The sequence below is a fragment of the Artemia franciscana genome, chromosome 10 (genome assembly GCF_032884065.1).
Source record: "Artemia franciscana chromosome 10, ASM3288406v1, whole genome shotgun sequence".
In the NCBI taxonomy this organism is placed as follows: Eukaryota; Metazoa; Arthropoda; class Branchiopoda; order Anostraca; family Artemiidae; genus Artemia; species Artemia franciscana.
This window is the reverse complement of record NC_088872.1, coordinates 20,051,658-20,064,733: the sequence shown is the minus strand read 5'-3', so window position 1 is coordinate 20,064,733 and position 13,076 is coordinate 20,051,658. Positions and strand designations below refer to the sequence as shown.

Below are 13,076 nucleotides of genomic sequence, written 5' to 3'. Positions count from 1 at the left end.
CCGGTCGGGATTTAAAATAAGAAATCTGAGTTACGAGTTCCTTCTAAATGTCAAATTTAATTAAGATCTGATCGCTCGTTTGTAAGTTAAAATACCTCATCTTTTCTAATTTTTCCGAATTAACTGAATTAACCCCCACCTAAGAGCGGATTTGTTCCTGTTATGTCAATTACGTATCTAGGACTTGTGCTTATTCTTCCCACCTAGTTTCATCCCGATGTTTCCATTTTAAGTCTTTTCCAAGATTTCCGGTTTCCCCCTCCAACTCCTAAGACGCGATATCCTTCTAAATATTAAATTTCATTAAAATCCGATCACCCGTTCGTGTTAAAATAAAAATACCGTATTTTTTCTAACTTTTCCAAATTAACCATCCCCCACTCCCCCCCAAATAGTCAAATTGGTGAAACGACTATTTGTAATTTAATCTGGTCTGGTCCCTGATACGCCTGTCAAATTTCATTGTCCTAGCTTATCTGGAAGTGCCCAAACTAGCAAAACCAGAACCGACCAACAGACAGACAGATTGACAGACAGAAATTGCGATCGCTATATATCACTTGGTAAATATTACGTGCAATGTACAAATGAAGTACTGTCATAAACGAGCATTTACATGTTTCTGGAAAAGGGGAGAATTTAAATTTGGTTGGTGGGTTCAGTCAAACCTAATATACAGCCATTTTTTAAGTGAAGATGCTTATTTTTAAGTGAAGTGCTATCAAAACTTCTTGAAGTGATATCAAACCATAGTATTGTTAAAGAAGAGGAACAGGAGTGGAATGTTTGAAGAGTTCAAGTTCTTATTAGAGAGATTCCCCTGCCTTTGTACTATTCATTAGACAAAATCTCTAAGAGATACGTCTACAATTTAATAAAACTCCAATCTCTTCATGAATTATAAATGGATGACAATAATTACAAATGAATGATTCAAAGTATTGTCTGGCACGAGCCACATCTTTTGCCCATTTTCTGGCAATTTTCAGATTCCTTCTTTTAAAAAAGCAAGGCAGTTTTGAGACGGTCAACACGCCAACCACTTTTGTTTTTTCCTCCAAAATGTAACCGTGCTCGGCAAGGTTATGTTATATCTTTTGGAGAAAAAAACAGCAGAGCAATGTCTCTACACGGCAGGTGGAATAGCACTTTGTGCAACATGTGGCTGAGCATTGTCATGTTACAAAATTACTTTGTTGTACCTCTCGACGGTTTCTAGCCATTGTTCAGGCAATGCTCAGCTCATACGTGTTAATTCCAGTCAGAAGCATTCCCCTGTTATTGTTCCGTTTGGTTGGAGCCACTTATAGTAAATCAAAACCTTCGAATCCCACTAAATGCATAGCATGATCTGAAATCCATGAATATTCAGCTTGGAGGTCACTGATACATGTAGACTGGACTTGACATATGCTATTTTACGATTTGAATTTTCATAGTGGATCCACTTTTCATTGCCAGTCAAATTACGATACAAAAAAACCTTTCGATTCTGCTGTCCAATTAGCATTTCACTCAAGAAAAACATCTTTCAACTTCTTCAAGCAAACGATGACTTTCATCCGCAATTTTCTTCACAAAAAAAGTAGTGCAACAAAACTTCCATAGAAGTTATTTTTTCACATATTATCTAAATTGTCCGTCATAGAAAAAAAGGTATAACCCAAAGAAAATGTTTTTGCTCACTGATGTTAACAGCCTCTGAATGGACCTTTCATATGACATAAGCATAAGCATTTTTTTTCAGTTTTCAATTTGTTCTTGGTTTCAGTTTGACCCCGTGCACAAAATCAAGCAGTGACTTCTTTTGTTAAATTCCATTTTTCAATTTGTTCTCGGTTCCACTTTGATCCTAGCAAGTAAAAAATTTCTTTTTTTCTTGAGTTTTGAAAGCATTTAAATTACATACTAAAAATTATCGGTATCATAGCTTGTGGAAGACCATTGTGGATAGTCTTACAAATTAGCCTTGATTTTCTGCAGGCTATTTAAGGACTTTTCTGCACCTAAGGCAAGATTCTGTAGCAGCCACTTTTTTGTCAACCCCAACCTTGGACTCCTTATTTGCGTCTGTAGATAAAGATAAGCCCACCTCTTCCATGTCAACGCTGGGCAAATTGAGAAGGAATAATGACAAGTTGTTTTAGAGCTGGTTTGTTATCAAAACTTCCTGAAGTGATGTCAAACCATAGTAATGTTAAAGGGGAGGAACAGGAGTGAAAGGTTTGAAGAGTTTAAGCTTTAACAAACACAAACCACATTATCTCGATTTCTCTGGAGCTTAGAATTAGCAGCCGGAGCCCTTTTAAGCAATCTACACAGTTTATGGTTTTTGGGAGCGTTAGCATTTTGGTGGCTCTTCTTTTGACATTCTCAAGCCAATTAGTCACTAATGTACTGAGGCGATGTGGTAAGCATGCCATGTTCTAGGGGGCAAGGTAGACAGGATCTATGTATTTGTTTTCTTTTGAGGTAATACTGTAGGCACACCTTATTGGTATTATTTGGTTTCAAGTCACAGAAGTCATAGATTACTGAAGCCTTTGATGCAATGTCATGTTTTATTTATTGAAACTCTGAAGTAAACAGTCAACATTGCGAAAAATAATACTAAGTCCACTAATCTTCCCACAAATTCTTCTATCAGATGAGGACTTTGATGATTTGTAGAACGAGATGAACAAGTGATTTGTTCTGATCAGACACTATAAAAAGTATTCATACATTGTGCACTAGTAATCTGGTTTGAAGGGTATACAAATACACAGTTGTATCTTTTTAACCTATGATTGACTGGAATGTATATGACTTTTAAAGGGAATGTCCCAGAAGCAGAGCTACAGCCATCAACCCTCAGATTTAAAGAAACTGAAAACATTAAGTAACCATACGTTTCATCTGACAGAGGTGGTTATGTCACAATGTTTTACAAAAGAGCTATAAACTCAAATTTCTAAAATTCTGGAAAAAAGTTACTGTTGTATCTCCTAAAATTCTACAGTTTTATGTAGCATGGAGTCTACTGTACCAAATTTATAATCTTAAAAAACACAAATGCCCCCAAAAAAATTATATTAAAAAAAAAAAACATACAGTGTTTTCCTCCTTCATAGCACACAAGTCTGTGTTTAGCCAATTCTCTTAAAACTTTTGATGATCCACCATGTTTTAGTCCTGCAATTGCTGATACAAGTGGACCAGGGACAAGTTCATGGTTTTTCATTCCCATTTCTACCTATAGTTATAAAAGAACACAAATTAAAATCAAATAACCCGACCCCTAGAGTCTGGTTCACACATTGCAACTTATTACTAAGGAGGTTTAAACTTTTGTTTTTAACAATTAAATCCCTGCCTTGATTTTCCAGATTTTTTTTTTTTTAACCTGATTTTTCTCACCATAATATAGTTTTAGTTATCATTTCTCCTAAAATGTTTAAGCTCAGAAAGAAATTGGGAGAAGTTCAAACTTCTTTGCAGTACTGGAGCTTAAAAATTGTCATAGTTGTACCAAGAATTTCTTTATATTTCATTTCCTATGCATATATAAAAATCTTCTAATTTCTTTTAAAAACTGAACAAGAATGTCCTGATATGTTTACTTTTTTTTTCAAAAGCAAAAAGTGATGACACTACTGGATATGTGCAAAGATTATTAAAATTAAAGATGAATAATTATTAGCATTAACAATCAAATATAACTGACTAATTTTTCACTGGTACAAGTAAATATCTTGGCTATCAAGAGGAATAATTTTGAACTTAAAGATCATGGATACTAACAACAAATTTTTTATATAGTGAAACAGGTGAAAAATCAAACAAAGCTATCAAGACCAAGATCATAGATTTTGTCTGCACTTAGAATTGGGTAGTGTGGGTGTTAGTGAGAGCATTGACAGTGGCACAGGCTATAAGGGTTTGGAAGAGAGTCTCTTCTAGTCTTCAAATAATATATTCATTAGTGACATTGATGTACACTGCACAGAAAACAAAAATCTTTACAAAACTTGTCATTCAAATCTCAGGAATGGTTTGGACTAACAAGCCAAAACTTTCAGAGAGTGTAGAAGAGCAAGTGGACCAAAATTTTGAAGCAAAAAGGGGGAGGGACCTAAAAAATATGATCCGCCTAAAAAAGTTGCAATATGAGTCGCTATGGGAGCTACAGTCTATTCACACTTAAATATTAATATACTTCAAAAGACAATTATTATACCAGGTGATTAAAACTGCGCATCTGGAATACCTGGGGAATGGTTCTGGGGGATCAAGATGAGTTTGGTAGTGGGAAGGACAAGTGGACCTCAAATGCTGAGTTGGAGGGGTGAAGGGTAAAGGTCTAAAGCTTTTAGTATCTACTCAAGCCCCAGTTACACTAAGATCTATTCCCAATGAAGAAGTGATATAGACTGAAAGTAACCAAGAGTACTAGGTTACCAAAACAGAACATCTGTATACTATTTCAAGAACAGCTAATGGGATTGATTAGAAATTTTTGGAGTACCAAAGGGCCAAGTGGACCGCAAAGTTCGACTTGAAAAAGAGGCAGAGGTAAACCAGAGGAAACCTTGTTTCCAGGATAGAAAAATGGCATATCTGGAACTCTTTAGGAACAACTTCCAATGATCGGTCTGAAACGTTTAGTTTTTTGGGGGGAGGAGGTGTGGGGGCAGGAAGACTCATTTGAAGTGTGTTGTATCAAGACAGAGAAAGAACTGACACAAAAACTAAGCCAAAACAAATGGAAGGCCATTCAAAATTAGATTGAGCAAGAATCCTTTCCCTACCAGTCAATGCAGCTGTCGACTGGCCTGGTTAGTGTTAACATTGTTAATTGATCTTTGTTTATAATGAGAAGAAATACTTATTGATTCTCCTTGCATTAAATTATCATAAACTGGACTTATAAAAATATTTCCAATATCTCTGATTAAAGTGAGGTCTTTCTGTATGTATTTTTTAGTTTCAACTGCCTCCCTATACAATGGTGGTAAAGCATGTGTTACCTCAAACAATTCTGGTAAAGGAAACGTTTAGTTTCCACAGTAGCAGAAAAAAAGAACTAATCAACCAAGATGTCCAGTGTAAACTTTACAATTATTAGCCTTAGTGAAACTTTGAATCCCATTCAATGAGAAGTAGGGAGGTACAACAAGAAAAAAATCATATGCACCCAGGCTATCAAAATAGCTATCTGTAATATCTCAGGATATTTTTCTCTTATAAATTGGTTTATTCAAAAAGGGGCATGTATTGTTTTACATAGAAGTTTGAAACTTATATACATGAACTACTGGATGAAGGGCCTTTATCCATAGAAAACCTGGAGTCATAAAAGCAGTCTGAAATTTCATCTCTTCAATCAGCTTGAAAGCAAAAATTTATAAGCTTCTTGGCAAGGTGGGCTCATACACGGAAAAAATCAGCATAAACAAAAAAACTGAAACATTTTTAATAAACACCTTTGTTTAATAAGCCTTTATTTCAAAAAACCAAGTGTCATAAAAAATAGTTAATTTTAAAAGATTATCAGAGGCAATGCTTCTAAACCTTTTTGGAACCCAAAAATGCACCCTTTCCCAATAAAAAACAACCTTATCCATAGACAATGGGCAAATTGTATAACTTACAGCCCTTGTTCCAGAGGCTGATGGGGGTTATTTCATCCCCAGAGACAGAGTTATTTGACCTTTAGATAATTTTGAGCAGGACAACTTTCAGAAATTTTGATTGGATGTCTTTGCAGGGAAGGCAGCTAAGAAGGGCACAAAAGGGGGCTGGTTGCCCTCTAACCAATTTTGAGACATTACCTTAAATTACCACAAATTGCAGTTTGGAGCAATCTAAAAAGCTCCAGAGCTGAAGATTTGAGTTGAATTCAGTATTCTTAAGTGACCAGGTGCACTGTGTTGATCCATATCATCCCAGTTGAGTTTACACTCTCTGGAGGACCACTCAGCATCCAGTCTTTATTTAAAGATGTCCACAGATTCAGCAGTAACAGTTTTTTCCAAGTGTTGATGAATCAACAAAAAATTGAGTGTAGACTCTGGATAGTTTAGGCTCCTTAACAAGTTTCAACTGATGACTGCTAGGTCTTGAGTTAGGATCAGCACTGGGAAATAATGCTAGGAGTGCATTAGCCCTCATTAACTCATAGGTTAGAATAGCATCACCTCTATTTCTCATGGAAACAAGAGTTGGTAGTTTCAGCTTTGCTAGTCCTGCAGTGTAGGAAAGTTCCTGTATGCCAGATATCATTTTGGTGGCACATCTTCCAACACTTTTATGTCTTTTTTAAAATAAAGGGAGGCTAGAGACGTTCCAACTTCAAGCTTAGGATGCACAAGTCCATTATACAGAAGACTAATGACTTTAGAGGAACGAGTGCAAAGAGTATGCTTAATCAGCCACATGGTTGAATTAGCACCAACAGCAGACTTAGCATGAGTGCTGAATTTTAATTCATTATCAATAGTGATTCCAAGATCTTGCTCAGTATTTACAGAGGAAACTGGTTGAGCTGAGAGACAATAAGATCAAAAAGGGTTCATTTTCCCAAGGTGAATGACATGGCACTTGACAACATTAAATTTAAGAAGCCAAGCCTCACCCAAGGTGGAACTTCAGACAGGAGCCACCTCTTTAACTAAGTTTTCAGATCCCCAGCCTTCCTTGTTAGGTAAAAACAGACTCAGATCCAAAAATCTCTACAAAACAGCCCCTTGAGCTCATCAAAATACCTCAAACTTGTGGGAAAAAAGAAAGAACATAGAAGGAAAGAAAGAGCCTGTAGAGGTTGTGTGCTTCAAGGCAGCAACATTGCCAATAAAATAGCACTAGTGGATGAAAACAAATAAGGCACAATACATAAACTGAAATAAGTAAATGTCGTGCCATTTGACTTATGATTTGTTTTTTTTCTTTTTCTTTCTTATACCCCTAGAATATTGACATGGTTAATTCAATTAATTTAAATGGACATGCATTAGTTTTAAAGATAAAATCCAAGCAATAATTGGATAATTTGCAATCAGTCTTTCATAAAGTGAGGAATTTATGCCAACACCATTTATCAGATTTCATGTCATTTATATCTGTAACTGAAAATGAAGAATTCTACCCCTTATACAGACCTGCAAAAAAAGGAGTTTAGAAATAGCCATTAAACTCAAATATCTACCAAAAAAGATTGGCCCTTTAGCTTGTCAAACTACACACCAATATTTTTGTTTTCTTTTTTGTCAACCCCAAAATGGAAGATGGATGTGTCAGAATATTGACACATCATGAGTTAGCCTTTTGCCAGTATGCAAATTTTGATTCATACTACCAGACAATTTTTGTCCCAGCAGCAGGCAATTTAGCATGAATGCTGAATTTTCATTTGAATGATCAATAGTGATTCAATGATCTTACTCAGTATTTACAGAGGAAAGTGGGTGACCAAAGAGAAAATAAGATTGACAAGGGTTCATTTTCTCAAGGCAAATGACATTGCACTTGACAACGTTAAATTTAAGAAAACAAGCCTCAGCCCATTGATCAAGCAGTCCAAGATTATTTTGTAAAAGGTATGATCTTCACAGGACAAGGCTGGTTTAATGAGCTTCAGGTCATTAGCATAGAGTGTTAAGTTTACTGCTGATAGTGGAACAAGCATCATTAATGAAGACTTTAAAAAGCATAGGACCCAAGACACTACCCTGAAGAACTTTACTCAAAACATGCTTTGACAAGGAAAGAATCCAGCCGCCAGTCCTCAAATAACTGAACATATTGAGATTGCATAAAAAGAAAATCAAGGATCCAGAGCAGGGACTTCTCTTCAAGGTTGACAGCACATAATTTGATTGCAAGTTGCTGAAGTTTCAATTTAATGTTCTTAGTCTTTTCAGATACACCAAGAATCAAACATTCACCCTTTTTCTAATTATAAATCCTGCAGGAAAACAATGGGAAAATTGCATAGTTTATTACAATCCTTATCCCAGGACTGGGGAGTTTATATGATCCTTGGAGGCATAGTTATTTGAGCTTATGATAACTTGCAATAAAATGGTTTTTCACAATTCCAATCAAATGTTGAGATGAATAGTATTTAAAAAGGGCAGGGGGGTATTGTTGCCCTAAGATCATTCTCCAACACCCCTCTCAACATACCCTGACAGCTTAAGTGAATACCCTCAGCTGTTCCTATGACATTGCTGATATGCCAAACTTTCAGAAATGGTGAACAAAATCAAAGGTCACACCCACTTCTAACAAATTGGAGTAGTCTAAGTTGTCCAAATTTACATTTGCCTACTATGTGGTAATTTGGGGAATGGATTAGGACATTTACTTTTTAGGTGCAATGATTTGGCAAATCTAAAGGGAGATTTTTTTTTTTGGTGGTGGTGGAAATGATGAGCTATTACTAGGGATCCTTAAATCAACATTTCCTAGATATATAGTGGCAATAGGTAAGCTTATTATGAAGGGCTTAAAGGCTTAAAAATAGGAAGTTTTTATTTATTATGCTTATTTATATCAGTTTTGTATACAGCTTTACCAGCTTAAAGAACAGCTAATATCTAAAGAAGAGCTGAGGGCAATAATTTGAGAATTTCTGGGCATGTTGACAGAAATGTTGAGCGATTTCAGGACAACCAGCCCCCTCACCCTTTCTAGGGTGGCCCCCAGTCAATACTGATGGAAATTTTGAAAAGCCATTTGTCCAGAAAAGTCAAAAGGCCTAATAATAATGCCTCTCCTTATCCCCCAAGGCAAGGGATATGAGTTTTGCAATCAATCCATTTCTTGCATTCAAGATTTATCATCAGGAAAGAGAGGAATATTTTATCCTGAGCCTGTCTAAACAGGGGAAAGGTATGAAGTTTGAACTTCAGGGGATATTGAAGGAAATGTTGAACTAAAATCAAAAGACACTATGTGCATCCAGGATATCAAAATGTGAATTCTCAGGAGCAGCAAGGGTATTAAGTCAGAACTTTTAGGGTCACTACTTCTGCTACAGCTAATGTGATTGCAACTGCAACTACTTGTGACTGTTACTAAAACTGCTTGCAATGACAAATACTTGCAACTGTGACTACTTGCAATTTTGATTATCACTACTTGTAACTGTAACTGCAGCTACTTTCACAAAGTGTTGAGGGGATATTGAAAAAAATGAATCAAAACACCCCGTACACATGCTGGTGTCAAAAGAGCAGATCAGGAGTATCTCAGGGACAGCTGAGGGCATTAAGTTGAAATTTTCAGGACATGTTCAGGGAAAATTGTGTATCAGCAATATCTCTGCAATGGATTAGGGTGTTAAGTTGCAACTTTCAGGGTACATTGAAAATGGCTTGTAGGAAAAAGGGTTTCTTCTTCACTTTTTGAATCAATACTGGTCAAAATTCTGAAATATTGCCTTTGTTCAAAATAGTCAAAAATTCTGATAACTATGCCTCAGGACATCAGGGACATCATGCTCTTCACAGCCCCTGGAGAAAGGGTTGTAAATTTTGAAATCTGCCCAACGTTTATATACATGATGTAAAATTGAAACTCAAAACAATCACTGTCATTCAAACTTAAAATAAACAAAAATTATTACAAACAGGAGTTTGGCTACTGCTTCCTTAAATGTAATAGTTCTAAAACCTATTACATCATTTGCACTTTACTAAAAACAAAATATACAATAAACATTTTTATTTATTTATTATGTAGAAAAACAAAAGAAATTATAGCCAAATAAAATCATGAATTACATAAATTAACATCATTATATATTAAATATTCAGTATATTTTCATTGGTTCTTTTCAGTCATCATGAATAGCTTATTATAGAGATTTATTTTGTATAGATGTTTTGAAAACCAAAGGATACTGTTCAAAATACATCTAGTTTTCAGTGGCCAATCTCTTACATTAGGCTGTTCGTAAACATGGCAAAATTAATTTAAAATTGTTTACCCAAATGGATTATGAAAAATCAATGCTTGTAGATTACAAAACCTTTAACAAAATGGATTTATAATCAAATAGTAAATTTTAAACCAATATTTTAACTCTTTTTATAGCCTAAAATTAGAAAATAACATATCATCTTTAAGGGTCCATAAAGGGCTTAAAATTGAATTTCCAAGTAAAGCAATTTTTATATTTAAAAAGAGTATAAAAAAAAGCATCAAGCAGTACGTTCACCTAATTCATATCTCAGCAAAGAAAAGGTTTCCATATTTACCAATTATTTTATCCACAAAAATTGTTTCCTTAGAAATTTGAGCATGTAACTAAAACTGACAGCATAGGCATAATTTAGCCTATTACAATCCTAAGATTTTACATGCAAAAGGAAAGTTGGGAGACTAAAAATAGGCTGAATAATTATATATGGTAGGATTCTATATGGTCTAACTTGATAGACTGAAAATTTTATTTAATATCTTGAAATATAGTCAAGTTAGGTGAAGAAAAACTCTAAGCAATAACCAGGCCCAAATTATATGCTGAAAAGGTTGTATGAAATCTTGTGTCTAATGCTTCCTCTCCAAAGGGCACTTGCCTTTCATGGACCTTGAAAAATTTTATTCTCTAAAATCAAAATTTTCAGAAAGAGATCTATATTTCAAATGAGACCTGAGAAATTTTTGGCAAATATGAAGGTTTTAACATAATTTGACTAGGATGAAAGTGAATGGGAAAATTAAATCTTCAGCCCTTAGGTAAACCAGTAACCAAAAGTTTAAAAACAACCTTCTGAATAAAATGTCCTGTGAGAAAAAAATTTTGTCATTCATAGGTAACTAAGGAATGGTAATTATTATTGTCCTTACTAATAATAGTAAAATGTTATTTTGAAAACAAATTTGCAAGAATTTTTAAAAAGAGTAAGAATTTTAAAAAAAAACCTTGTAAATGATATTGTTTTATGGTGTTCTTGAACTGTTTAAAATCTTTGAAAATTGTTTTCACACTAACATCATACTATTAAGACTAATAAAAAAAATTAACATTCCTGAATCAGTGGTAAAATTTTACTTTGGCTACTTTTTGATATCTTGGAATGGAGTTAGGTCAGGAAAATTAAACTTTCAGCAATGAATCCAAGGGCCAAAAAACATACTCTGGGAAGGTATTGGCAAGCTTCCATGTTAACCCTCTTCAGATTTCTAAGTTCTATGCATTGTTTGAGTAGAATTTTAAGCCATACCAATGTTTTTTTTTCTAAATTTAGAAAATATATTTGCAATGTTTGAAACCTCATAAATTGGGATGTTATAAATCTGAAAACAGTTCTCTTGTACTTCATTTAAGCAGAAGATCTATTTTTCAAGATTTCACTTTCATAGCACAAAGGTATTTAAAGGTCATGAAAGGTCACTGTCCTCTAGAGGGAGGTGAGGGGGTAGATATTTCAGAGTAGGCTACCTTCTCAGGACATACTTTAGTCAGTAGATTCATCCCTGAAAGTTTCATTTTCCAAGCCTAACCCCTTTCCAATTTAACAAAAAGTAGCTAAACAATGAGTTTTATTAAATTAGCTATAAATTGTAATTTTTTCACACTAGGCAGTTTTTATCACATTTTTAAACCTTTGGCTTCTAGGCTATGTTTTTTTTAATCTTTTTCACACTTAAAATTTAATTTGGTAAAATTCTAGTCAATTGACTTCTTGCTATCTCAGAAAGGGTTTAGGTTAGGAAAATGAAACTTTCAGGGATGAATCTACAGACCAAAGTATGTCCCAGGAAGGTATTTTGAAGCAACTATCTCCACTCTTTCTCCCTCTAGAGGGCCCTGACCTTTGATGACCTTTAAAAATATGTGTGTTATAAAAGTGAAACCTTACAAAATAGATCTTCTGCTTAATTGAAGCACAACAAAATTGTTTTCAGCTTCAAAACTTTGCACAATTCCATTTTATAAGGTTTTAAAGATATGCAAATACATTTCCTAAATTTTGAAAAAAAAACATTGATATGGTGCAAAATTCTACTCAAATAACAAGAATTACATTTTTAGAACTAAAGGCAGAGAAAAAGCAACTAGTAACTGAAAATTAAGATAAAATATTGTTTTGTTGAAATTTCAATAGGTATAGACCTGTCCTGTAGGTAAATTTCAGGGCCCTCTAGAGGGAGAAGGAGTGGAGGTGGGTACTTTAAAATACCTTCCCAGGACATACTTTAGCCTGTAGACCCATCCCTGAAAGTTTCATTTTCCTAACCTAAACTCTTTCCAAGATAGCAAGAAGTCAATTAACTAGAATTTTACCTTTAATTTCCCTTTGATAAAATTATTCAATGATAAAACAAATACAGGAAGGCATCAAGGAATGTATTCTGTTTTATCCTAGGCTAACTAAATTATGATAAAAAAGCATATAGGCACCAATAATTTTTCAAGCCATAAATCTTTATTAAATCCTGGTTGCTCTCTGACTAGACCAGGGCACTTCGCTTACATTTTCATAACATATTTCTTTTAAATAAGCTGATAAACTAGAATTTTACCAGATTTGATACACTTGATAACTTAAGTGTTTTAAAAGCAAGTTAAAACAAGGCAATGCAAAAAAGAGTCCCACACGGAAAAACATGATGACCTACTGCTGTTAGAAGTCTAAAGTGGTCTTTACTGAGATATTGAAGTTTTGAAACATCTAATCGGCCCATATTTTCTAATTTTAAATATACTTAGTAATTTTTCTTCAACAAATTGTGTTGTCGAAGAAACTAAGGGTGTGTTCCAGGGCCTTACTATAGTAACCGAATGGTTACTATTTCCGTTCCTAGCGGGAAAATGGTTACTGCCCAACCCACTGGGAACGAGAATAGTTACTGCCGGCAGTAATCGTAGTAAGTGATTTCTTCTTCTTCTTCTTATTCAGCAGACGGGCTTTTCAGTTGATACTATTTAGCCCTTTTCCTTTTGTCTCACTCTGTGAGATCGACAGAGCTATGGAGCTGGTTTGTCTTGTATGATTTGTATCTGCTCAGATTTCTTGAAGTATATCTTTTGATGCCAGCAGTTGAATTATAAGAGAGTATATATTGATCTCTGTGCTCTGCGG

The 13,076-nt window shown here is 34.6% G+C and overlaps 1 protein-coding gene across 4 annotated transcripts in view; it reads right to left on the bottom strand.

Moving 5' to 3' along the window:
- Positions 1-12,819, bottom strand: part of LOC136031887 (uncharacterized) — a 40,980-nt gene extending 28,161 nt beyond the window's left edge. The window contains exons 1-2 of one of the 4 annotated variants that reach the window (XM_065711837.1): positions 12,700-12,819; positions 3,094-3,235 (exon numbers count right to left, since the gene is read on the bottom strand). In XM_065711837.1, coding sequence (XP_065567909.1) covers positions 3,094-3,229 — 136 coding nt within the window. In that variant the 5' untranslated portion in view covers positions 3,230-3,235; positions 12,700-12,819. Of the gene's footprint in view, positions 1-3,093; positions 3,236-12,612 lie in introns of all 4 variants that reach the window. The other 3 variants (XM_065711835.1, XM_065711836.1, XM_065711838.1) reach the window with 3 other exon arrangements.
- Positions 12,820-13,076: the final 257 nt, after the last annotated feature.